Source organism: Athalia rosae, chromosome 2 (assembly GCF_917208135.1).
Source record: "Athalia rosae chromosome 2, iyAthRosa1.1, whole genome shotgun sequence".
Classification (NCBI taxonomy): Eukaryota; Metazoa; Arthropoda; class Insecta; order Hymenoptera; family Athaliidae; genus Athalia; species Athalia rosae.
Genome location: NC_064027.1, coordinates 6,512,064 through 6,536,686, shown reverse-complemented (window position 1 = coordinate 6,536,686; position 24,623 = coordinate 6,512,064). Strand labels below are relative to the sequence as shown.

General features: G+C 37.6%; 4 protein-coding genes across 11 annotated transcripts; 3 read left to right on the top strand and 1 right to left on the bottom strand.

Moving 5' to 3' along the window:
• The first annotated feature begins 144 nt into the window (after nt 1-144).
• On the top strand, nt 145-17,642 carry LOC105684672 (influenza virus NS1A-binding protein homolog). Of its 4 annotated transcripts, XM_012398215.3 has the most exons (9): nt 145-325; nt 686-804; nt 12,484-12,722; nt 13,490-13,668; nt 13,964-14,162; nt 14,341-14,785; nt 15,061-15,590; nt 15,701-16,092; nt 16,185-17,642. In XM_012398215.3, the coding sequence occupies exons 2-9, from the start codon at nt 771-773 to the stop codon at nt 16,765-16,767; spliced, it is 2,601 nt and encodes an 866-aa protein (XP_012253638.2). In that variant the 5' UTR covers nt 145-325; nt 686-770; the 3' UTR covers nt 16,768-17,642. The 4 variants fall into 4 exon arrangements, with proteins under 4 accessions (XP_012253638.2, XP_012253640.2, XP_012253641.2 ...); XM_012398217.3 differs by lacking the exons at nt 145-325; nt 686-804 and adding an exon at nt 2,609-2,783; XM_012398218.3 differs by lacking the exons at nt 145-325; nt 686-804 and adding an exon at nt 10,680-10,954.
• LOC105684673 (dolichol-phosphate mannosyltransferase subunit 1) lies at nt 17,415-19,180 on the bottom strand. The gene is made up of 4 exons (XM_012398220.3): nt 18,864-19,180; nt 18,420-18,630; nt 18,140-18,330; nt 17,415-18,050 (listed from the first exon to the last, which is right to left on the bottom strand). Exons 1-4 carry the CDS (start codon nt 19,004-19,006, stop codon nt 17,831-17,833), a joined length of 765 nt encoding a protein of 254 aa, XP_012253643.2. The 5' UTR covers nt 19,007-19,180; the 3' UTR covers nt 17,415-17,830.
• Nucleotides 19,181-19,267: 87 nt separating this feature from the next.
• Nucleotides 19,268-21,268, top strand: LOC105684563 (elongin-C). Of its 5 annotated transcripts, none has more exons than XM_012398017.3 (5): nt 19,268-19,397; nt 19,591-19,651; nt 19,848-19,934; nt 20,188-20,381; nt 20,465-21,268. In XM_012398017.3, the coding sequence occupies exons 2-5, from the start codon at nt 19,619-19,621 to the stop codon at nt 20,604-20,606; spliced, it is 456 nt and encodes a 151-aa protein (XP_012253440.1). In that variant the 5' UTR covers nt 19,268-19,397; nt 19,591-19,618; the 3' UTR covers nt 20,607-21,268. The 5 variants fall into 5 exon arrangements, with proteins under 5 accessions (XP_012253440.1, XP_020707161.1, XP_012253443.1 ...); XM_020851502.2 differs by having other exon boundaries at nt 19,273-19,397; nt 19,848-19,922; XM_012398015.3 differs by having other exon boundaries at nt 19,333-19,489.
• Nucleotides 21,269-21,407: 139 nt separating this feature from the next.
• LOC105684581 (sister chromatid cohesion protein DCC1) lies at nt 21,408-23,787 on the top strand. Its single transcript, XM_012398041.3, has 8 exons — nt 21,408-21,895; nt 21,978-22,154; nt 22,234-22,435; nt 22,519-22,711; nt 22,825-23,041; nt 23,136-23,245; nt 23,349-23,532; nt 23,619-23,787. Exons 1-8 carry the CDS (start codon nt 21,876-21,878, stop codon nt 23,722-23,724), a joined length of 1,209 nt encoding a protein of 402 aa, XP_012253464.2. The 5' UTR covers nt 21,408-21,875; the 3' UTR covers nt 23,725-23,787.
• The last annotated feature ends 836 nt before the right edge of the window (nt 23,788-24,623 follow it).

Below are 24,623 nucleotides of genomic sequence, written 5' to 3'. Positions count from 1 at the left end.
TCAACGTGAAACCTATTTCAAATAATTCGCGGGGGGTGAAATATCAACGTTAAGCGTTGAAGTACATCATTTTTCCTGTAGATGTCAGCCCCTAACAAATCTTGAGATGTGATATTGTACGCACACACCATAAAGAAGTCGTATAAACCGGACGTGCGTAAACTGTTTATGTCGGCCTTCAATTATCTCACCCTCGTGTGGTTATGTGGAAGACGTCCTCGAGACCATGGATCTCTAACGATCGAGGTTTTGTAAAAATTGTACAATTACTTTTTTTTTTTTTTTGATATCGTCAATGAATATTCAAAACTTCGAGTGAACTCAGGTGAGCCAATATCTTCTGAAATTATAATTTACTTAATTCATCCGCAATATACCGCAAAATCATTGCAAATACCTCGTAAACATATGACAAGCGCAACACGCAGCCACAGTTGATTTGATCGTTGACAGAAGCTGTGTGGAACGATATGTACGTACGTTGTATGTATACGATTTATCTGCCTACGTTTCATGAAACATGCACACGCACGAGAAGTCATATCGAAATTACGCCGGTAATATTCTGACTACGCGTTAAAATAATATAAGGTTCCATTATCTGTCGCACTTAATGATTGTCAGTATTTAGATAAGAATGTGTACAACATAATGTGTTACTTAATTTTTCTTTTCACACGTGCAGTATCGCAGGTACTCGGCGCCAAGTCATACCTGCTCATAATTGAAGAAGAACAACAAAGGAATTAGAAGAAGAGAAAAAACCAACAATGGCACTTCAAACGAAGCCCAGCGATAGCACCGGTAAGATCCTAATCCAATATATTATATTTGTGCAAATTCAATTTACTGGACGACGGTTAGCGAGGAAAGGTTTCTCTTTTCATAATCAGCTATCGCAGCAAGAACTTCTTTGTACGTGCATGCTACTAATTGTAAGCTATACACCTGCTGAGGGATCAACGGAATATCTCGATTTGATCTTTGGCCGTAGAAGATTAAGCGAATTTCTATCTATAAACAAAAACAAGCGCGTAGATAGTCAGAATTTATAAGCAATCGGTGGTTGATTTATGGCCCGAGGGATCCGTGGAATTTGAGCACTCGGGTATGTATACCTGAACGAGATCGGTCTAGGATTCAGTCTGCAGCCTCGAGGATCCAAACCCTCGTAATACAGGGCGTTTTGAATTTTTAAATTCGCTTCTTTCGCTGTTTTGTACCTGAACCTTCCGCGAAACTTTGAACAATGTATACCCTCCTTGGTATACCTGAGACCCATGACCCTTCCTCGGCAATGCTAACCCAGAGTTTGAATAACTTTATTCGCGATTCTGTTCCCCGGTAAAAGACAAGATTTTTTTCCTTTATTTTTAGAGATGAACGAAAAATCCCCATTTCAGATCGTCATTGTAGAAAGTTGGCTCATTGTTACACGTGCACTGTAGCTATAACGTCTGGTTCGCATAGAATTAGAAATGAGCGTAGAATAAATTATTCGATCATACCGATCGATAAACCAACGAACTCGCGCACATATTTTTCGTTGAAATCGTGTCAGCCTACGCTAACAAAACGCAATTACAATTGCGAACATAAATAAGACTATCGGTATATATAACAAATAATAACTGGTAAAAAATTTATAGTCTTCCATTTAGTGCGTAGCCGTGACCGAGTAAAATTACGAGGTCGTAAACGTGTCGAATTGTTCGAACCGAAGCAAGTAAATATTGTAGATTATAATCGTATAAGCAAAACGCGAATCGGTGAACGATGTTCGGTTACATGTAGGGTAGAAATATTTCCGCCATAGTTCCCTGTAATATTCCATGGTCGTCGCGAATTCATACACGTTGTAAGTTTCCGAGATATCTATCAGCGTGATTATTACCACAGTCGTAGTAACCCTCTGTGACGCCGTAAGCAAGTGTTCCTATGACGAGAACGGCGTAAGTATGATATATTAATGCGAATTTGTTACGTACATACGCTGCCGTATGAAGCGTGTAATACGACGTAAGAAAGAAAATCAGTAAAGTATTGTAATTTCGAGATTATAATTCGATAAAAAAATGATTGAATCTACTCGTATGATACGCTTTGTTTGTTTGTATTTCGCTAGGGTTGGGGGGGTAAAGTAAACACATATCGTATTTCCAATATCTCTTATACCGGATCAGTATTGAAATCACGTGATCTGCACGGTATTTCGTTGTTATTCTCATACGCGGAAATGGTTTCCGTCTGGATTTAAGGGTGGGTTTGAGGGGGCGGGTCACCGGTCGAGTCAGAATCGCAAGATATGAACAAAAGCCAGTCTCGAAGAGTAAATTTTTTCGGTGAGCTTTCGCATGGCTTTATGTCGCGTCGTCCGTTTTTCATCTCTCTCATATACGCCGCAAGCTCTGAATTCTCCGTCTTCCTCGCTCGTTTTCCCCACTCTTAACTGGTCGTATCTCTCCCACACTCTTCATCCTCGTTCGTTTCATTCCCGAGGTCGGTACCTCCGTCTTTATCTTGCCCGTATTGATCCATCCGTACCCCGAATCCAGTTTACCTCGTCACAGCAGCTTCGCGAAATGCGACATGGTGGGGAGACGCGATGCACAGTGCCGGTTGGTCACCACGTTGCCAGTCGAGACACTCGCCTGAAAATTTCCAAATTGGCCAGTGGTCATTAACTAGTAAATGTTCAGTGTTAGATGAATTATTTGATCATCGATAAAACCACCGCTGCACCTCGCTCCAGTTTTGTCATCATTTGACGACCCTGGCCGGTGGTGAGTTCTTCAATTTTTTTCACTTTTCATACTCTCCTTTCATGCCCAAGTTCTACTGTTTCGAAGATCGCGTTTTCTTTGTTTTCGAAACATTTACACCCACTCTTGATTCAGCTTTCATTCAAAAAAGCTTTTGTTCAATTTTATCCCCGGTTGAAAATCCGCTTACTATATTCCCCGACAATGCGCGTCCCGAACTTTCGAGAAGTTGTTATGCATACCAGGTGAAGAAAGCTTTGGATGGAAATTCAGGAACATGTCAGAACTGAGTGTAATAAAAAACGCGTGGTGAGCCCAAACGTCGTCGGTTATCTCCGCATTGTTTGTGTTATGATTTTAATTGAAGATTTAGTTGGCAATAAACACGCGTTATTCATAATTACGTGTTATACATTTTATTACATGGTACACGTTTTATCTGTAACAACGATAAAGCTGAACTTCAAATCTCTAGACCCCCGAATAACAAAGACACACTTAGGAAATTTAGTTGGAAAATAAAAGAAATCTTCAACTGAAATTATCAAATAAAATCAAAGAATGTAGGATGTGGAAAGCCATACTTGGACATAAGAACAATATATGAATCTTCAAGAAAGATTCACGATGTTTATTAGATCGAAGAAGCCACAAATAATAGGTCAACTATCGTCTTGTCATCCATACGTCTTACTCTTCTAATTATAAGTTAATCAAATTTTTTGTAATTAGAGCAGTAGACCGTACAGTCTGAGGCCGCAGTCTGAAACATGAGTTCGATAAAATGACCCCGTACGAACGTACTGCATGTGCGAGTAGATAACTCGACTGGACCAGTTCTTTTGCTTCAATTCTTCCGTTCACGCACATCCTGTATACATATAAGTATGCGAGGAGCAGTGTGGCTGCGATTCAAGATTTTCTCATCAATCGTTACGCACCAGGTACTCGATTGGCCAAGTAAATTCACAAAGTCTAGCTCGAGATAATGTGACATTAACAATCGCTGAACTGTGAACGACGTGACACAATAAAGACATTTTTTTTTTCTTCGCGTTTACATTTCGCAGTATTATCAGCCACGTGTCTTTCCGTGAGTTACGTAAAGGGGATCATCTTCATCCGCTACATGTACAGTGTACACTTATATACATGTAAATTATACATGCGTTGTATGGGTTTACTCGATAAACATAGCCCCGATTATACCTAGTACATCATTTGGAATCCGAAACCCTCATTCACGATACGTCTACTATATGCGTACGTTTGATTTGCAATTTATGCATTTTTTCTACTACCAGCTTTCGGGTTGGAAAATATAGTTGGAATCACAGCATTGTAAAATGTACAAATTTTGACGTAGAAGGGCGACAAATAATTACCTAACTCGAAAATCTATCTACTCCAATTTCATTATCATGCATCAACACGCATATGGGTGATTTGTTCTCACATCCATTTAGATACTCGCATAATATTGTGGTAGAGAAAACCTAAACAGAAACCATTATCAGATAAATATTATAATAGCGTATGTGCACCTACTACCGCGAGTCGGTTCGAGTAAATGTTTAACGACGATGAAGATGAGTAGTTTACTTTTGGAGGCATGATAAAACAGCAGGTTCTACGGAGAGAATTTAATACATCATATCGTCAAAAGTAAAACGTAACCAGTTTTTCGTATACGGTGGCAGAGCTGCTCCATGAGTGAGTCATGCACATTGAGTATAACCGATTGTGAGTACGTTGATTTTCTTAACCGGATTAGATATGCCTACTTGCCGAGAAGAATCTTCGTCTAATTTTACGTGGGCGCGATTCTCCCGCTCCCAGATTCTTCGAACCCCCCTCGAAGAGTAAATGACGAGGGAACAGGTGAATAATAGATACGTTATACTATCGCCCTACTCGGGGGCACGTGGTTTATATTTATACGTGAAATATGCTTCGAAACGAACAGAGAGAGAGAAAAAATTCCTTTTTTTTGCTCCCATGGTCGGTTTTTGCGATTCCTCTCTCTATTCGAGCGGACGTTATAAGGTGTACCACGTACGTACGTACGTGCGAACGTTCGTCCGAAAATTTCTAGGTCTAACACGTGCTCCGTCTTAAAACCCGAACAATCTAGTATACCCAGAAGAGTATTTATTTTTGGTTTCGCAATTCATGTTGTAAAATACTTCGTTCCATTTTCGATGCACGAACGTGTCGCGCAGGGATGTTGAAAATATTTGAAACCATCCAGATTTCGCCCAGTTTCACTATTCTCAAATAATGAAACAATTTCGACGCCTACTCGAAACTCTTGGGGAAGTTCTTCGGGAATTCATGCGATTTTATCCCAAAGAGAATTCAAGTCCGATTACATTCGTTGGCTGCACTTGAGGAATGGGAAAAAAAAAACTCTGGTATATACGGAGGTAAAAAAATCCACAGCGTTTCCATGGAAGAGATTTTGACGTTTAAAGATACTGACGTATAGCGAGAGAGGATCAACGGACCACCTCCGCAGTATTATTATAATATAAAAACAAAAACGGAAACTCTCGTCGTCACGGATTTTATTTTTTATCTGCGGTTTCAGCGGAGAGACAGGTGTCGAGTTTATCGCATGTACGCTCGATTATTTACTCGTGATATTTCTATCGTAATTATTATAATCGTAATATTCATATACACGGTGCGATAAATGAATAATAAAACCGAATGAAATAACCCGTCTCTCTGGTTATCGCGCCACTTTCGCAAAATCTTTTTCATCACGTTGTACTTTTTTTTTTCTCCTTCTATTCTGTGCGACGATAGTTTTTTTTTCGGTCTTTCTCTCCTACCGTAGTAACGTTGACGGAGCCAGGCGTTTCGTTCCGTGGTGGGCGCAATTCTCTCTTTTGACTATACGTACTAGAGTCGTTGTCTGGTCCATTGCTCATTCGTGTCTATGCATATCTACGTACACATATTATATACATACGTCTATATATACCTATACATCTCATTTATGTACGTTCCCCCAACTCTGTATCACACCTATATGTACACGACGGTCACAATACCCTTGAAGAAATCGCGTCGTCGGCATTTCAGCTGCAAATGTCGTTGCCAAGCCCATTATAGAGTCACTGACCGCATTTACGATAGACTTCGAGATGGTATGTATACGCATACGTATATGCGCGATCTTTGTGCAACTCGTGCCAATTGGTTCGCGTTTGATTACGCTCTATCTCCCGACCACATGCGACTCGCACCCTTTTTTCTATGCATCGCGCAGTCTGCGTCTGATCCTTTTGTCCCAAACGGTTTTTTTCTGCTAACCCGCAAACTATATATAATACGAACATTTTTCCATCGCTACGTGACTCTCGTGAACGTTGTATCCTATCTGAGTACCGTAGCATAGGAGGAAGGAAGAATTTGATGCAACGAGACGTAATTTTTCGCAGACTTATATCCGGTTTTAAAATCGGTTTCAGCCGTATCAGATGTACAGAGTACCTACGTGCCTAATTGAACGAAATATTACCGGTGCCTCCGTCCGTACACAATAGCCACACATTGTGATATGTTTGACGATTCGTCGTGAACGTTGAATAAATGTCATCGTTATAAGTGAGTTCGTATTCGGATGGGACGTTCATAAATGACGAGAAGAATTGAGCCGTCTAACCGCTGTACACGTTCCGGGTTAATGATTGGGATTTATCTTATGTACCGTGTAATATTTGCCGAACGTGTGCGATCTGTGTGTATGTACGATTTATGAGTGCGATTGTACCCGGCTTTTACCGGTCGAATTTTCTGAATTTCTGGACAAGCACATTTATCACACGATATTATAGTGTGTGCTCGATAGGAACTTCCGTACATACCTGTATACCGATAACTGTACGGTATACCTATTCAACATCGTGCGTGATCATCGCGTCATTTTTTTAAATAGGAAACAATACACCGGTTAATAATTGAGCTATGGTATAACTACGTGACGATACGGAACGGATAATTGAACTCACCTATACTGTAATCAACCGCGAGTCAAGTGTATGATGTATGAACTTGCCTTACATCAACGTATAAATTAAGATCTAGTTTTCATCGCCGTGTGACGAGATGGAAACCAAGATCAAAGAAATTCGAGATCGCAAATTATATACTATATTTATACGTATGCTCTGATCTAGATCTAGATAGATTTTAATTAGAGATACCCGTTTCGTTCGGTGTTTCTAAACTAATCTATGCATATCACTTCGAGTGCCTCTCGATATGATATTATATTTTCGGTGATCGATTGAATTATTTTTCACCGTTATTATATTGTAGTACATCAGCTACACGTATATATACCTATATGCGTCTAGTTAGTCTACGGAACGCGTCTGTTGGAGATTGTTAGTGACGCGGGTTCGGCGAGACGAATTGGCAGCTAAAGAGATCTTAATGCTGTACATTCACGAATAGTACAGCTATACATATCATACAAACGTCAAGAGAGATCAATTTGGTAGATCATTGATGTTAATTAAAGCTGGTCTAATTGCCCTAATTTATTGGGAATTGATTCACCATGTACACTGTTGGTACCTTTCGAAGACCACTTTTTTTATCGTTCTTATTTTGCTTGCCGTTCGTATCATAGACACGAGTGCAAATAGATTTGAGTATACGTTAAATACCGCATATACGGAGGATCACGAGATCGCACTATAGGAACTTATTGTTGGCCGATATCCAAAATAACGTTTTACGTCGTTGTTGGGGGTGGTCGGATCTAAATTTTAAGAAAATTTAGATAGCCGCATGGGATCTTGTACTAAAATATCCGATATAATAGCTCTTAAGACCAGACAGCACCTGGGCGATGTTATTCAAGTTGGAAGACAAAAATCCTTGAGTCAAATTGTATCTACAGATAATGTAGAACAGAAGACTTCGAACGAGAATAATAGGTAAGTATATTATGTATTTTGCGCTACGTGGCCGGCACCGTGGACATTGCATTTATATGTTAGGTATATATTATATGAATCTATTTTCCAAGCCACACAGTTGGTTTCACACCTCGTAAAGACGTTCGGGAATCTGTCGACGCTGGAAGAAACCTTGTGTAACTTGTATGATATATTTATTTGATTTAAAATCAACGATTTGACCACGCGTGATTTTTTTATGTTCCTTACGGTCGAGGTTATTCACTGCCTACATTTTCATCTTTGTGTAAAAATTATACGTTCGCGCTCTGTAACAAGTTTATTGATTCAGTGAAAATTATTTTTGCAACCACTGGCCTTTTTAGTTTCAACTTTATCAAGGTTACCGTCAGTTAGCTCAACGAATCAATTAGGATAGCTATACAATAATTCGCTCAGGAGTTATACATCTACTGCGTATGTTTTATATTCTCATGTCGCGTCGCCGATGAAATTATTTGATTTTTTTGTTCTTTCCACTTTTCATCTACATTATCATATAAAACGCGAATCCAAAATTCAAAATTGGGACAAATTGAAGGGATTACTCCTTTGGATTTTTTGGGTCAAAAGATCTAAAATAGCCACGTTTTCACTAATGCTTGTCTAATAAAAATTGATCTCAACAGAAGCTATCTTGTCACAATATAATATTTTTCGACAGTCGCGAATAATCGTATCGCTTTTGCATATAGGTATAATCGAATAATAAAGTGAAGTGAAGAACTATTGATTCGAGGAGTCTCATTGATTTTGTTCCTATTGAATCGTGCAGTATTGTTTACGAGCTCGGTTACGACAAAAGTATGTAAAGTACCATCGTTAAACTATGAGTATAAAATACATTTAATCACATTTCTATTCTAACCATTACGGATACCGCGGTACGGATAAAAACTCGATGGTTACATACAGGCGAGGTCGTTACTTTAGTCACACCGCGATGTTTTCCAACATCGCAGAGTGAAAAAGATAGTTTCAACAAATAAAAATTGAAAAAAACAATACGGAAGTACGTATCTTATCCGAATGATCTACTACCAATTTGCGCGTATCTATTTATCCGTAAAATATTCACGTTATACATGTATGCATCAAGTGGGTAAAAAGGGATAAGTTTTTTTCGCTCGTCGGTGGAGGCTTCGCTTTTTTGTTCATTTTTTCTCTTTTGCTTTGAGCGAACCATTCGTTGCGTGAAGAACACGAGCAGCTTATATTATCCCAGCCAGACAATCGCAACTCCTTTGAGAATCGGAATATTCCCAGCTTTTCTTTTTTTCATTCCCTTCTCCCTCCTTTTTGTTAGAATTTATTACCTGATCGCGCTCTGCTGTATATTATATTGATATAAAAACAATGATCCAGGGATAACCTTTCGTGACAGTGGCATTGTGACGGTCAAGAGAAGCCATTCGCCTTAACCTTCCGTTGACATTGAGGGGCGCGAGCAGACCATCAAGCGCGAATTGCTGTACCTACGCTCGCGCGGCCTTCGCATCCTCAACATTGAATGAAACGAGACGACATTCTACTTCAAGTCCTTATGTTGAAATATTCCCGAAAAAATGCGAGTAAAATATGCTGCTGACCGTTTAATCGTTATTGATGCATAAATTAGACAACCCATCTTTCTGTTCTTTCTTTTTCAACAAGTAACCAAATTGGGTCACAACCGTTAGTTATCAGTTCGTCGTCGTCGATTGGAGTAAATATATGTCGTTTAGAAGACGTAATTATCTGAACTCGAGCAATTTCGATCTCTTATCATTATTGTGTGGAGAGTGGCAATCAAATTTTTGTTGCAACGTATCTCTATATATGATCTTGAACGCTTTTGATAACGACTCTACGTCGGGCTCATAGTACGTAACGATATACGTCGAAAGGAAGTTGCCACCTTTTTATTTTATCTACACGCGTTCAGCTGCCGCGCGATTTTAAAATGACGATTTGTCTGATGACCGGCGAAAAATTAACAACGCTCTACGAACGATAAAATGAAAGAACATACCAACGCGTTTGGCCGTATCTTCAGCGGACATTTATTGACGGTTCTATAGAAGTAACAGCGTGCGAGACGAAAAAAAGCACAATTCTTTACTGCAGTATAAAATAGAAAAATGCTACTTTACCAGTGATAAAGATTTCTATGAGCGTTATCAGCAACAAACAGCTCTTGTATATCACTGGACGTGTAGAAACCGTGGGGGTGGTTTTTTTTTTTTAATTATTTTTGATTTTTTGGTTGACCAAGCATGAACTTTGAACATCATTCAACTGTCATCAAAGACTTGAAAAGGTTACCGAGAGTATAGCCGTATCCCCAGCGAATCCAAAGCCTGATTAACTATCGTCAAAGCTTATAGGTGATTATCTGAATGCATATTAGGTAATAAATGTATGAAAAAATTTTGTCATAAAGTAAAATTTAGGGTACAGAAATTTTACTCCAAAGCGAACCAATGAACATTACAAAAAAGAAAAAAGGAAAACGAAATTTACGCCGACCTACAGATTAAGCGTATCCTATATTATATAGGTATCAGCGATAGCGAAATAAGTCTTGTGGCCTAATGAAATGATTTAACAGACGCAAAAAAAATATTCGCAGCAATGTGATGACAATAATAATAACCGTTATTTGATGTCGTAAAGTTCCCATCGGTTCGTTGATCTCTCATTAATATTTTATCGCATCTTTATTTTTATCGTAATTATTATATCGTAATTTAAGCGTGCGCCGATTAGTCTTGTAAAAGATGTGCGCTAATTATGAGTTACATAGACATATATCTGAGCCGAGCATGTACATACGTACGCACGTTATCAACCTTCTGACATTGATATAAATCTATAGTCTGTGGAGTCCGCCACCTGCGAATTTTTTCCCCTCCTCGCAAGTTTTCATATGTATATTACTGGTAGTTAGCGAGGGTACCTGCGTCACTCAACATTCAACAGTTGTGCCATTCGCGTTAGATAATGTATTACTTGATACAAGATTCAAAATTATAACGTGCAAATGAACTGGTGGCTGACTTATATCATTTATGGTTCATCCAACCATTTTCTTATATGAGAATATTATTTATTCATTATTCAAATTTATTAATCTTATTGCATACAGAGCAGTCGTTCTCGATAAGAAAACTGTTCTTATAGTTTGTAAGTTTGAAGGAATTTCACATCGGAATTTATACCGGATTGCGATATAAGGTAAAGTGGGAAAACCTTTCGAATCCATTTTATTCAAATTCATTAGATCGAACAAACTATTGAAAATCGATGATTCCTCACATTGAACGCACGAAAAATGTCTGTGGAAAATATAAATGCGTCAATATTATACATGCTGTATACATATAACTTCATTTGTGCGGTATATCAATGCGGTGATATGAAGTTAATGTACATTCGCAATTTTACATTTCACTTAAAATTTTGCACGCTCAAATTAGAAAGTCGCTCGACAGAGTCGCTCGAGTACAGAACATGAACAGATAGAGTAATTTATTGCGAATTTGATTGACCGAATTGAAGAGTAGCAAATGCAATTATTCATGGATATTATGATCCCAGCATATTTTCTCAGAGAAAAACGAATTTCTCAATGAACGATGAAATACTTTATGTGGATCAATTTTCTAAGACTAGGACTTCATACATGTATACAGAAAATATTAAAATAAATCAAACAACTGAGTTCATTGTGATTTTCATTATTTACTGACAATCAAATGAACAATCGATTTAACTACATCTGTTAAGTGTAATTATGAAGTATGGCTTCTCTGGAAACCGATCTGTGCTCACAATCAGGCACTATAGAAACATCAATGCCATGCCTATTATTATTTACCAGCATACATATGTGATCCACATCCTACATTTATTGCTTCAAGCCACTATTCATACTTCTCAAGGACTTCCATATCTCTGGCCCACTGAGAACAGTTGCAAACATATAACACTTGCAATGCACACAAAATTTTTAGTGAAAGTTGCAAGCACCTTGTCATTTTGCAAAGCAAAGTTAGCATCATTGATTGTGGTCACTTAGTATGCCTAGAAAGCCGCTCTAAAGTACCTGTCTCCAAAAATATTGATCTTCTCATGTCACTCGTTCATACTTGTCATAGGAAATAAAAGTATACCATTGAAATTAATTGGGTGAAGGACTTTTTTTTCAAGCAATGAGCTTATCATACCGCCAAAACTACTACACACTTACAGTCACGCTATGATATAGGTGTACTGCTAAAGGTTTTTATCTTTATGACTGAACAGTATTCTTATAATATAATATAAAATAATCGAGAGAAAACTATCTTTGTCAAGAGAATAGTTGATAACAAATCAGCATCCACTGTCTTAGCTTACACGTTGTCGAGGAAATTCTCAGTGGTCATATGTGAAATTGTTTATTTGTATGAGGCACAACCAGATGGCTAATTAGTAACTTTTGGAGACCATAATCTGAATATCCAGTCCCAATCATTCGAATCAAATTAATTTACTAAAAACCGTATAAATATTAAAAAAGAGTAAGGAGCAGTGATTAAAAATTTTTTGGATTGCTTTATTGATTGCTCACGTGTTTTTTAGTAATGACGTTCTTTTTAGATCTAATATTTTGGATGCTAAAAATAAATTATCTAATCTGGTAGTACGCAGTGTCACGCATATTAGATAATGTATAAATACTCGTCATATGTAGCTAAATATTTGATCTTTTCATTTTGCAGAGGAGCTGTCGTGGCAGGGTACTCTAGATCCACAACTCACACCAGAAGCTACCTTTTTAAAACCGAAATTGAAATCAAAACTTAACGACAAGATGGTTTCCTCAGTTTTGGTGAATGCAGACTCAGAGAACCTCAATGACTCTGTACTGGAACTACAAGACGAGCGTCACCCACAACTGACGCTTGCTTCTCTGAATATGATGCGAAAGAATAGACACTTTTGCGACGTTGTCCTACATGTAAGTTCAGTCAGTTACATCAAAACCGCTCAACCACCACATCAGTATTGTTTTGTGCCATCACTCCAAGTTCTTGTTCTGTCTGGTCTTTAAAATCATAGGCCAATCCTAGGCGCAGTCCGGCTGACGTATGACCTGAAAAATGTTGCTACTCTGTTGATTATAGGTTTAATCACCTTAAAATTTTAGCTAATTCAGTATCAACATCATTTTCACTATTCCTGTAGGTACTTCCTCAGTAGTTAACGAAGCATTATTTGTTGGTTTCAGGGAGCATGGTATCTAAAATGTTTTTGTTCATTGCAAACATTTAATATTCAAATCATCTTTTTCATAGATATCAACTAAAGCATGGGGAAAAATCTCAAGCTTTGTTTCAAAATAGACTAGAACAACTCATCAAACCTATGGTCAACTAGCGAGTAGCAAAAGTTACCAATTGAATGTTAAATTTCTTAGAATCCAATCAATAAATGAATCGTTGAATTGCATAAAGATAATGGCTTACCATTTTTCTATATAATTGTTCATAAATTTAATCAAAGAAAAGTGGATTAAATAACACATTAGACTCTGCAAAGAGCCCACCGGTAACTCGGACGCAGTTCTGCCACCAACTAGGTATTTGAGAACGCTTCGTTTAACTTTAATTTAAACTTGTTAATACGTGAGCCCTTTGGAGTTAACGCGACTGTGTTTTTGGCTTGGTTTTGGCATTACCATTTGTGGTTGGGTGACACACTAGGGCCGTGTATTGCCCTCTGCAGGTCGGCAGTACGGAAGTGCATGGACACAGAGCTGTACTTGCGGCAGCATCTCCACATCTATTTGAACTCTTCAGCGCTGATAATCAAGGGAATAAGGAACCTAGAGTGACATACAAATTGAATGGCGGGTTCGATAAGATTGCCTTGCAGAAACTGGTCGACTATGCCTATACATCTAGGTAAGCAAACTTATTTTGTTCCCTTGATTTCTGTTAAAGAGCATTTTTTACCACGTAATTTCTCATGTCATGTGTAATTACCTAATCAATAGATTCATTGTTTTGGAAAAAATCGGTGAGTATGTAACTCATTTGTTTTCCTTTATCATTTTTAACTCAGAATAGTTGGAACTCTGATTTTTACGTGTATTCGTACACTGTGCAACCCTCACTGACTATGCTTTGATCCATTTGAGATCATTTTGATTAGCCGTGAAGCATCTTAATTATTCTCTCCTATATCTCACATTTTCAGGCTTGAGATATTACCATCGCAAGTCAAATCAGTCTACTTGGCAGCATGGCATTTGAAAATGGAGAGAATTTCGGCTCAGTGTGCAGCTCATCTATTGCATTCCTTAACACCTGATTCCTGCCTAGAAGTACGGGCATTACCAGGAATAACGCAAAATGAAAACTTTTCCAAACAAGTCGACGCTTATATCAGAGATCACGTGAGTAAAAATAAAAAAAACACATGTCACATCATACTAAGTGATCATGAGAACCGCCAGACCCTGTATGAGATAGGTAAAATGTAAATTTGACGCCCTTGTTGTCCTCTGAAGTTGCGGTGAATTTATTTTTCAAGAAACTTGAATAAGATTTTCAATATGTTTTACTATACTTTAGTTCCAAGCTGTCTGCAGCAGTCCTACATTGTTGTCATTGCCATGTGTGAAAATTGAAGTCTTACATCAAACCGTCCAAGAGATGTCTTTGGTAAATGGAACGAGCCTCTGTCACCTAGTATTGGACTGGGTCAAACGATCGCTATCAGATTCGACGAGCTTGACCATGGATCATCTCATGCAGAAAACATATCTGCTTTATCTTGCTCTGGACAATAGCCTTCAAGATTGCACTGATTTGCCATCTGGTGACGTCAGCGATACAGATATTGTTCAAGACTATAAAAAGCTTTCACTCAAATCTCACGCACAATCGAAGGGGCGCCGAAAGGGTCCATTGCAGCCAGCCAGGCCCAGAGTACTTATATACTCAAGGGATATTGGGGAGCGTATCGAATCAGAATTGGAACCTGACTGGAATCTCATTGGAGCAAGTAAAGTTGGAGGTAGGTGAATCAATCTTGTTTTCCGTTTCTCCACCAAATCAGCAGTAGTTAGTAATTAGCATCAATATTGTGCCAAATCATTGAGATTTGAAATTAAAGGAATAAAAGTTCATTTATGAAATGTGTAATTAGGAAATCATTTGAAGCAACTATTTTCTGAAGGGTAAGCTGTTAATTTTTTTTACCCCATACGTGGTAGTATCCAGAATACCGATGCAATTCCATAATCATGTTCACATTATAAAATGTTTCGTTTTTCTTTTGTCACTTTCCAGAACATGCATTTCTGGCGATTGTTACTTTGGATGGAAGGCTAACTACGCTATCGGTTCAACTACGACTAAACACCCCAACCACACCATCTCCATTGGCAACACCTGAAGTCGTAGCTTCGCAAAATAATGCCGCAAGCGAGCCTGAATTGTATTGTGCTCTCCCAACAATGAAGGCAGGAAAATGTGCTGTTGGATGCGCAAATTTAAATGACACATTGTTGGTGTGTGGCGGATATGACAGAGTTGAATGCTTGAAGACTGTGGATCAATATTTGCCAGCATCAAATACCTGGCAGGTTTTGGCAGGAATGAGGGAAGCCAGAGGAAGATTTGGAATAGCTGTTGTTAACGGACGAGTTTATGCAATTGGTGGATCAAACGGTTCTACCGAACTTGCCACAGTTGAAGTCCTAAATCCTGAAGCTGGATGGAAATGGTCTGCTGTTGCCAATCTTCCGTTAGCTCGATCCAATTCCGGAGTCTGTGCTTTGAGAAGCAAGATATATTGCATCGGGGGATGGAATGGGCAGGTAAATTGAAATCAAAATAGAAGAGCACGCTCGAGCAGCAAAGACTGATAGTATAAATTTCAGAGTAATATTTTGACCTTCTTTTCTAATGAGAACGTTGATCCCGACAGGCTGGCATTAAGCAGTGCGACGTGTTCGACCCCGAAAGTGGTAAATGGTCAAGCATCAAGCCATTGAGAACTGGAAGATATCAGGCAGGTGTCTGCGCGTATCAAGACCGTGTTTACGCAGTGGGAGGCTGTGATGCTTGGAACTGTCTAAATTCTATAGAAATATATAATCCTGAGGAGGACACGTGGACTGTAGGGCCTCCCCTCATATCTGCACGTCGAGGCTGTGGTCTGGCAGTCTTTCGCGGTCGTCTTTACGCCGTTGGAGGATCCTCCGGAACTCACAGTCTCACAACCACCGAGATCTACGATCCTGAAGAGCAAGCTTGGGGACCAGGTCCTAGCATGGCTACACCCAGAGCTAATGTAGCTGTTGCTGTTGTCGGAGACAGGTGTGTGACTTTCTTTAAATTGATGTACACCTCGAGTTTCATAATATATAAATGGATGTGATGAATATCTGCGAAATTTTTTCTATTTGTAGATTATATGCTGTTGGTGGCTTCTCTGGTAAAAACTTCTTGAACTCGATTGAATACCTGGATGCCAATAGTAACGAATGGACAACATTTGTACCAAAGTCTGATGGTATAAATACACCTGCAAGCTCACTACAGAGCAGCTTTTCTGATCCAAATTTGAATGCTACTGAAAAAAACATGATGAATGTAAGTACATCGAGCAGTACAAGTGACTCGAGTATTGTCAGTGAAAAACATAATTCTGTCCATGGAACGGGAATGGAATCCATGTCTAATTTCGAGAAGCAGCAGATCAAAACTTTCGACACCAACATAAATCTTGTTGCTGAGGTAAAGGATGTCGATGAATCCAAGAAGCTTTCGAATGGGGTGAATAACGGGACTGCTAAGAGCAATGGAACAGAAAGTAATGGCACCCACAAAAATTCGGAAGTCATTGTTGCAGAAAATATTATTGAAGCTAAGATAATGCCGCATATTTCAAGAAATGGGTCTGCAGAAAATGGTAATGCAAGTGCGAGTAATGGTACAAATGATCAGGAAATTATCACGGCTGATGTTGCCAGAAATAATGGATCTCCATAATTCTAAAAGCATAATAATTGTTGGTTTTTAAAGTAATATGAATGAACGTGTTATAAAGAGATGTATCATTGATCATCGACATTGCATCTACAATACTATGCGGTGGACGAGCGAATGATCTAGGAGAGAACGTGACAGTTTTTTTTTTTCTATCATTATTGCTACATTTATTATTACTATTATTATTACTATTATACATAAGGAAAGTAAAATAAACCTGAAAGGAGCTATGGTAAAAAATGAGCTGAACAAATTTTAATATCCGTGCCATACAGTATGTAATACAAACCTTTGCATATGTTTTTATCAGAAATCCTGAATTTTTGCGGAAAATAATAATAAATAAAATAAAATTGGGTCCACACATGTTACGATATGTACTGTGAATTAATGATGTATTATGGATAATAGCATTTACAAAAATGAGCTCTTTATCGAAACATCACAATCAACAGCAATAATTTACCAGTCTCGGAATACCATCGAAGTATTTTTAAATTATTGATATACGTTTGTCTACTTGATTGTGAATATGAATTTGATGTTAATACCTGAAAATCACTCCTAATATTAATCGGTATCTTCAATTATACATATTATATGGGCGTTTAGTAGATACTAGACTACAATAAAAAGAAATCATTATATATATACGATACAGACATGAAAGAAAATATATTTTTGAAACAATGAAAATATCGCTACACGCCACCATAGAATACATCATGGTTACAAACTGACTTTTTTTCGACTGTTATACCAAATTAAATAATTATTGTTGTATCAACACAGTTAAAAAATGCAGAGGAAAAAAAGCAATAATAACTACAACTACACACCATACCATTAACCATAATAAAGTTGGAGAAAACCTATATACTGGAAGACTTATTATTGCTTCTCCAACCATTCAATATCTTACAATTAGATGCTTTTCAATAATGCATATTATTGGCCGTTTTTGATTTTCTTTTATTAAATTTACTATAGTACATAAATTATGCAGTCATGTATCACCAAATGCAATATGGTTTGTGACAAGTATAGGATTTATCACGTTTATTTACGTAGTTGCAAACAAATATAGCAGCGCCTTTGCAAATTGGAATATTTCAGAACCACCCAATTTCGACTCCCCATAAACTCTGTCGACAAATGTGATGGGGACTTCTCCAATCAAATAATTATATTGCCGTGCTCGTATTATCATTTCCATTTGAAAAACGTAACCCTTTGATACACAGGATTTGATCAGCTTCTCTAATATATGTTTTTTGTAAAGCCTGCAATACAAAAATTAAAATTACTGCAAATCAGTTGAGAATATGCAACACGTAGAACATGCGTCTAGTGTTTAGATATTTTTGGATACCTAAAGCTGCCGGTTAAATCGCTAGCACCAGGTCTCAATAGCATTTGTGTAAGAAAGTTTGCTCCTCTGCTGACCAACTTCCTCTTAAAGTCCCAGCCATAAACTCCGCCATTCCCAATGTATCGGGTCCCACTTACTATGTCCAAGTCTAGATATCGCTGGAGCTCAATCATTTTTGGAATGAATTTTGGCTGCAAATAAGTCTATGGTTTTTGAACTGACTTCTATCCATATGTAGTAAAGAACTCCAGAGGTGGAAGTTCAAAAACACTGTAATTACATGATGGGATAGATCAGCATCCATTATGATGATAAAATTTCCAGTGGCATGTGTTATTCCATGAATGTACGCTGTTCCTAGGCCAAGTTTCTTCTCTCTTGGCCTCAGAATAATTCTATCCTTTCCATATATCTTCTGGAGATTTTGAGCAACCTCCAATGTACCATCCGGTGAACCATCATCGATTATGATGATCTCATAGGCACTTTCACTGGAAATAATAAAGCTCGTCACAAAGTTTTGACCATTGAGATAGTTTGGGAATCATTGCCATTTATATAGAGTACAACGAATGAAAAAACGTGTGATACTCGACATGATTTTGGTGTGAATAATATGCATCCAATATAAACAAAATTAGAGAGCACTATGTATTGTTTGATTGCGGCAAGCAACAACTTTGGCTTTCAAGGTTATTATTCTCCAGTGATAAAAATACTTTACCTTCTATCCATGTATTTGACAATTAACCAAACAATAATTGGTAAGTTATCCCTCTCATTGTAAGTAGGTAGTAGAATGGAATATTTATCATTTTTTGTAAACTCAGCGAGCTCTTCACTCGTCAAACCACCTTCTCCACTCATTCTGTCAGCTGTTCCCTGTCAACTGACAGTTCCTTTCAAAACACCTGCTATTCAACGTTGATGTTAGGTTGAAAAATTAGTTAAAACTCTGTGGTTAAAACCATTGAGGAATACGTGGTTAAAATACTCCGGACCGACGTGGCAAGTCTACGAAGTGGAATACTCAATGAACATCATGCGGTACGGAAGCCCGGTGGGGACATCGAATTCTGGCGCAGCGGCGCCGTTAACTCTTGTGTCGACTTGACGTTCCTTTGAAAAATACCAAATTTACCGACAACCAGTGTTAGAGATTTCTGATTGTGGTAGTCTACGCCGTTTGGGGTTAATTTTATTGGGTCGAAGAAAGGAAGGTGTGAGAGACATTGTCAGTTGTGTCAGAGATATTTGGGTAAGACGTTACAATAAGTGTCAAGTTCTCTTTCAGCCCATTGAACTTGAATTGTGTAAACATTACACGAGAATTTATTTTGAATTCGATTGGTAAAAAATAATCACAATTGTCAAGAAGTAATTCTGAGGCATAACCTCGGTTTCATAGAAAAAAACTGATGACTAACGAAAATTCTTGCTCCTGTTTTCAGATTTGCTGATCATCAACCCCATTCAGAGATGTCGGGGGATATGAATATGAATGCTGATCAGGTGAGGTTCATTCTTATTACATGCTTAGTGCACTTTGTTTTCCTCTTCCTACGTATGCTGTGTGTCATGTTCAATGTAATTTTCAAAGCTATCGTCATAGATTGTGGCGGCCTGGTTCAAGTGTCACACGTCCAAACGTTATATTTTTTCACAAACAATCTACACTTACTAACCCACAATTTTTGTCCATATCAAGCTGAGTGAGCATGTTGAAGATAATATCGAAGATGCGATAGAGGAGGAGGAACAATCCCAAGGCGATCTGCATGCGGTACTTATTAATGTACCTATATTCGTTATAATTAGTCAATCTTCAATGTTCCACAACATCAACAAAACTTTTCAGTGGAGCTGTACTTAAACTTCTAACAATATCTTGAAGATAATTGGATAATTATTAAAAATTCAGATATAGCTGTAATACCTCTTATTCCAAGTTGAACTGTGAGCCATCTCCAGATCAGTCTGGCTGATTTTTCTGGCTGGTAATAGAAATACCTAATAGACGAGTAGTTTTATGCCTAGTGTGTTTACAGGAATCTGGTGGGCCAGTTTATGGAGGTTGCGAGGGACCAGATGCTATGTACGTCAAATTGGTAAGCAGTGATGGTCATGAATTCATAGTAAAGCGCGAACATGCTTTGATTAGTGGGACAATCAAAGCAATGTTGAGTGGCCCTGGACAGTTTGCCGAAAATGAAGCCAACGAGGTCAACTTCCGTGAAATTCCGTAAATATCGTCAAATTCAACAAATACAAATTCAAGTAAAAATTTTCCAACTAATTAATAATGAATTTCAAACTTTCTTTTAGCTCTCACGTTCTTCAGAAAGTTTGTATGTACTTCACATACAAGGTCCGTTATACGAACAGCAGTACAGAAATACCTGAATTTCCAATAGCGCCTGAGATTGCATTGGAACTACTTATGGCTGGCAATTTCTTAGATTGTTAGACAGGGTTGATGATAACTGAATCAAAAAGTGCCGGGGAAACATCCAGGATCAGGTTCAAATTACTGAGGACTCGATGGAGATTTGGAATTTAGATACTTAACAAAATGTGTAAAATCCTTGTACACTGAGAGATACAATAACACAGGGAAGAGTGCTGTATATCAGAAGGAAAGCTGAAACATATTAATATGAAATTCGGACAATGATATGACTGTGGAGGTCTGAGACGCCATGTGGCATATCTTAGTTGAATGCGCGGTAATTCATTTTTATTTGTGGACACAAGGAGTTGCAATGCTTAACTTTTTTGTTCTTAGGACAACCGGACCTTGTAGTCATAAGCTTGAGCTCCAGATGAATATATTTGAATTTTAATCTCTAGCTCTTTAATGCACATGGCAAGACATGGAATATTTATATGATTCTTTGTTTGGAATATCTGACATGGTCGCATATTTATGGATTAGGAGATAATCTACAACTGAATTTCTAAGATTGTCGAACATGAAGTAATATCCCAAATCAAGTTATTGAAAATTACCGTTTGTTCAAAGCTTGCTACTAACGCGCCTGGTATATGAATTATCAGTAGCTCTCGCTCACAAGTATCACTGGGAGTAATCTAATAATCTAATATAATAAAAAGAACATTTTACTATTATATATACATTTCTTCGTCCGTCACTACCTGCTTCCAAAGTACCTGATACCTTATCAGTATTCCAAATGAACTACTGAATAAATGCATAGCGAAAGTAAAATCATAGATAATATTTGTCTAGATTTATCGCGGGCCCAACTTTTTACGGATTAATCTAGTCTCAAACTGATTGTGAGCACTATTTTTGAAACGTACTTGGCTCTTCTATTGCTACTATGAAAACTTTGTGGGATCTAATTCCCAGAAAATAAATGCATCTGTTCTCATGCACAGTAAAGAGGAATAGCCCAACGAAGTAATGCCATTCATTGGTTCTTTTGTAAAAATTGAAATCATTTCAGTTCATTCAACCGAGTCAACGTAATTAGTAAGTGAGTAATTCGGACTTCATGTGAGGATAATGGTTTATGATAAATAAAATCTGGTGGTTTGAATAGTCCTCATTCGATGATAGCATTTACTGATATTACCGACGCCGACGTTATTATGCGGGCTCGTTATATATCAAGTCATCCCTTGTTTTGAAGTGACTAGGGCCCACTCAGGCCCACTCTTCTCATTCTGGCGCGAATCGGAATTCGTTGCTTGAAATCGTGCATTATGTGCGATGGCAGCTGTCGAAGAAAAGTAGGTTATAATAGCTTGTGAAATCAGTTCTCCAATTTCTCTTACATTTATTGATTAATTTATTTGGTTATATCAAAAACAGGCATAGGCGCACCGCCAAAGATGTAGAGCATGCGATGAAATCATCAAACCTCGATGAATCGGAACTAAACGATATCGTCCAAATTCTCCGATTCTCACCCGATTGCAATGAAACTTCAGACATCAAATTTCTCGAGCTAAATCCCCACTTGTTGGAATCTCTGAAGGAAAATGACTGGTAAAAACATACTGTTTAAATATAGGAATTTTTTAGGTCATGTGTTAGCTTTGTACCTTTCTGCTGAATTCCTTTTCAGTCTATCTTTTCGTGGCTCTGACGAAGAGTCTGTTGTGCTATGCACCAAAAACAGAACTTACAAATTGAAAGAAGCTGAGACCTCGAATTCTCTGTTGCTGGTCCCTGATTTAAAATTTTCCAAAGCAACAGCATCCAATGTTGCAGAAGGCAGAATGTTGCAAGAAACATCTGTCAGAGGTGTATTTCACGTGTACTTTGAGGTACATAAGCAAGTACAACGTCATTGTCTCAATGCTGATTAATCAATACCTGATCAACCACAAATCCTGAATTTCATGTGTAGGTTACTGAATGCCAACCACTCCTAAGAAAGCTCCCTCATCTGCTACAACCCACTGCATTCAATGGAATAGAATATGAGAGCATTGTAGATCAATCAAAATTGTATGATTGGGAAAAACTCAGGGAAGAAATACAAGCTAGTGATGATGAGCTCAGAGAAGCACTCTCCACTTTTATGGTCGCAAATATCAATGGTAAACTTCAATGTTAGGTTGCGGTTGCTTCATTGTATAATACTGCTGTGTCATGTTTTAATTCGTATTTTTTCATGTGCACATATTACCAAAGTCAATGAAATTTATTTTAGGGTTTCTGCGGCGTCTGACATTTGAATATGAGACACGTGCATTAACGATGATGCTGGATTTGATTGAGGAAAATTCTTGGGAACCTGATGAAATTGACAAAGAAATGTCATTTGATTTATTAGCAGAATTTATTCCACATTCTGTATTCGAAGTTCTATTTCATGCATATGCAGAGCCTAGTGGTAAGAGTAAAAACGATGGTCAGCCATTGTTCAGGTTGGTACGACGAAGATCCTTGTACACAGAATAAAGAGTTTCAACACTATTGAAACCAGGTGTTTGATACTGAATATGTTTCAACTGTTTACAGGTATAATGAGAAACAAGTTTCGAGATTTTTAGCTAAAGTACTGCTTGCAGCTTCACCCTGCAATTCGTATGATGAGTTTATGGCTGCCTGGAAAATTGGAACACCAGAAGGTAGACTTTGATCACCCATATTCAGCCAATATGTATTCCTCCCATTTCCGAATTGCTAAATTGAAGATACGTGCTTTTTGGTTGTTATTTTTTCATTCATCAGGCATGGAACCACAAGAATCGTGGCTGAGAGGAATAGCAATAATTGTTTTCAATTCACGTAAAAATGTAAGAGAAGTGGTCTCATACCCCGTGGAGGATTTGCCCGACGATATTTATGACAGATTTGATGAATTGTTCAAGACAAAGGAACCATGGACCATTGAAGAAATTACTCCTTACATTATGTGAGAATATTTGAAATCTATGATTATGTTGAATTTGTGATAGAACGTCGGATTCATCTTATATCAAAATAATGTTTTAATTTCAGTGATCTCACAACAAATAAGATGAACGTCAATGCGTTGTTAACGAAGTATGCTAGATCTTCAACAGTCAATGGGATTAAATTGTATAATTCCAAGCATGGTAGATAATACTACTAGATGGAGTGAATTAATTTAAGTGATGTGATGTAATTAAATGAATTTTCATATAAAGTTGTTCGAAATTTTTCTTCCTTCACCAATATTTTTACTTATGTTGGAAAGAATTCCGAATATTCAATTGGATATCTGTTCAATAAATCTTAACAATCAATATTTTTCAAATCAAATGCATAATTTATTTCGCATGTATTCACAATACATAACAACATTTACACAAATTTACAAATATCTTTGAAATGATATTACAGTATATGCGGTTGCAATGCTTCAATCAATTATTAATTACTTGAATATTTCTTGAAATTTTTTTACTTCTTTTTCATGCACGGCCGTATTGCAGTGGACAGAGAAAGCATACATTTCTAATATTAGCTGTTACAGAATACATAGAACGGCTTTTGTGTAATCATGATGGATCGGTTGAACTGATCGCTTTAGTCTTTGTCTGTACATTCTAACATATTGTGTAGTGTGAATCAGAGTAGTCAGTAAACTTTACTATTCGCTTTTGGTGAAGCTCTAATATAATTACAATACATACCGGTGTTTACACAGATCATTAACAGAAATGGAAGATCTATAGCGACATTCGAAGTACCATGCCACCGTTAGAAATTTGAGAGTTATTTTTTGTTCTTTTGTATGATTCAAAAGAGTAATTTTCAGACTGGAATGGCCAGCCAGATACATTACATTGCCAGATGATGCGTGAAAAAAATATCAAGCTTTGTCAAGCCCAGGCCACACCGTAATCAGATTCGGACACGTAGCAGCCGTGATTCAGCTGAACTGGATATCAATCAATGAAAAGATAAAAAAAAAAATTAAGCAGAACAAATAAGTAAATTTTCGGGGATCTTAGACTTAGAAATTAGGACGAATTTATG

Excerpts from the sequence above, each read along its gene's own strand:
- LOC105684563 (XM_012398017.3), top strand. The coding sequence starts at position 19,619 with ATGTCGGGGGATATGAATATGAATGCTGATCAG. Across the intron at positions 19,652-19,847 it reads TGAATATGAATGCTGATCAG|CTGAGTGAGCATGTTGAAGA; the intron begins GTGAGGTTCATT and ends GTCCATATCAAG. Across the intron at positions 20,382-20,464 it reads GTCAACTTCCGTGAAATTCC|CTCTCACGTTCTTCAGAAAG; the intron begins GTAAATATCGTC and ends ACTTTCTTTTAG.
- LOC105684581 (XM_012398041.3), top strand. The coding sequence starts at position 21,876 with ATGGCAGCTGTCGAAGAAAA. Across the intron at positions 21,896-21,977 it reads ATGGCAGCTGTCGAAGAAAA|GCATAGGCGCACCGCCAAAG; the intron begins GTAGGTTATAAT and ends TATCAAAAACAG. Across the intron at positions 23,533-23,618 it reads GAAATTACTCCTTACATTAT|TGATCTCACAACAAATAAGA; the intron begins GTGAGAATATTT and ends TTTTAATTTCAG.
- LOC105684672 (XM_012398215.3), top strand. The coding sequence starts at position 771 with ATGGCACTTCAAACGAAGCCCAGCGATAGCACCG. Across the intron at positions 14,163-14,340 it reads ACGCTTATATCAGAGATCAC|TTCCAAGCTGTCTGCAGCAG; the intron begins GTGAGTAAAAAT and ends ACTATACTTTAG. Across the intron at positions 14,786-15,060 it reads TGGAGCAAGTAAAGTTGGAG|AACATGCATTTCTGGCGATT; the intron begins GTAGGTGAATCA and ends GTCACTTTCCAG.
- LOC105684673 (XM_012398220.3), bottom strand. The coding sequence starts at position 19,006 with ATGAGTGGAGAAGGTGGTTTGACGAGTGAAGAGCTCGCTGAGTTTACA. Across the intron at positions 18,631-18,863 it reads GTCAAATACATGGATAGAAG|TGAAAGTGCCTATGAGATCA; the intron begins GTAAAGTATTTT and ends TATTATTTCCAG. Across the intron at positions 18,331-18,419 it reads ATGCTGATCTATCCCATCAT|CCAAAATTCATTCCAAAAAT; the intron begins GTAATTACAGTG and ends ACTTATTTGCAG.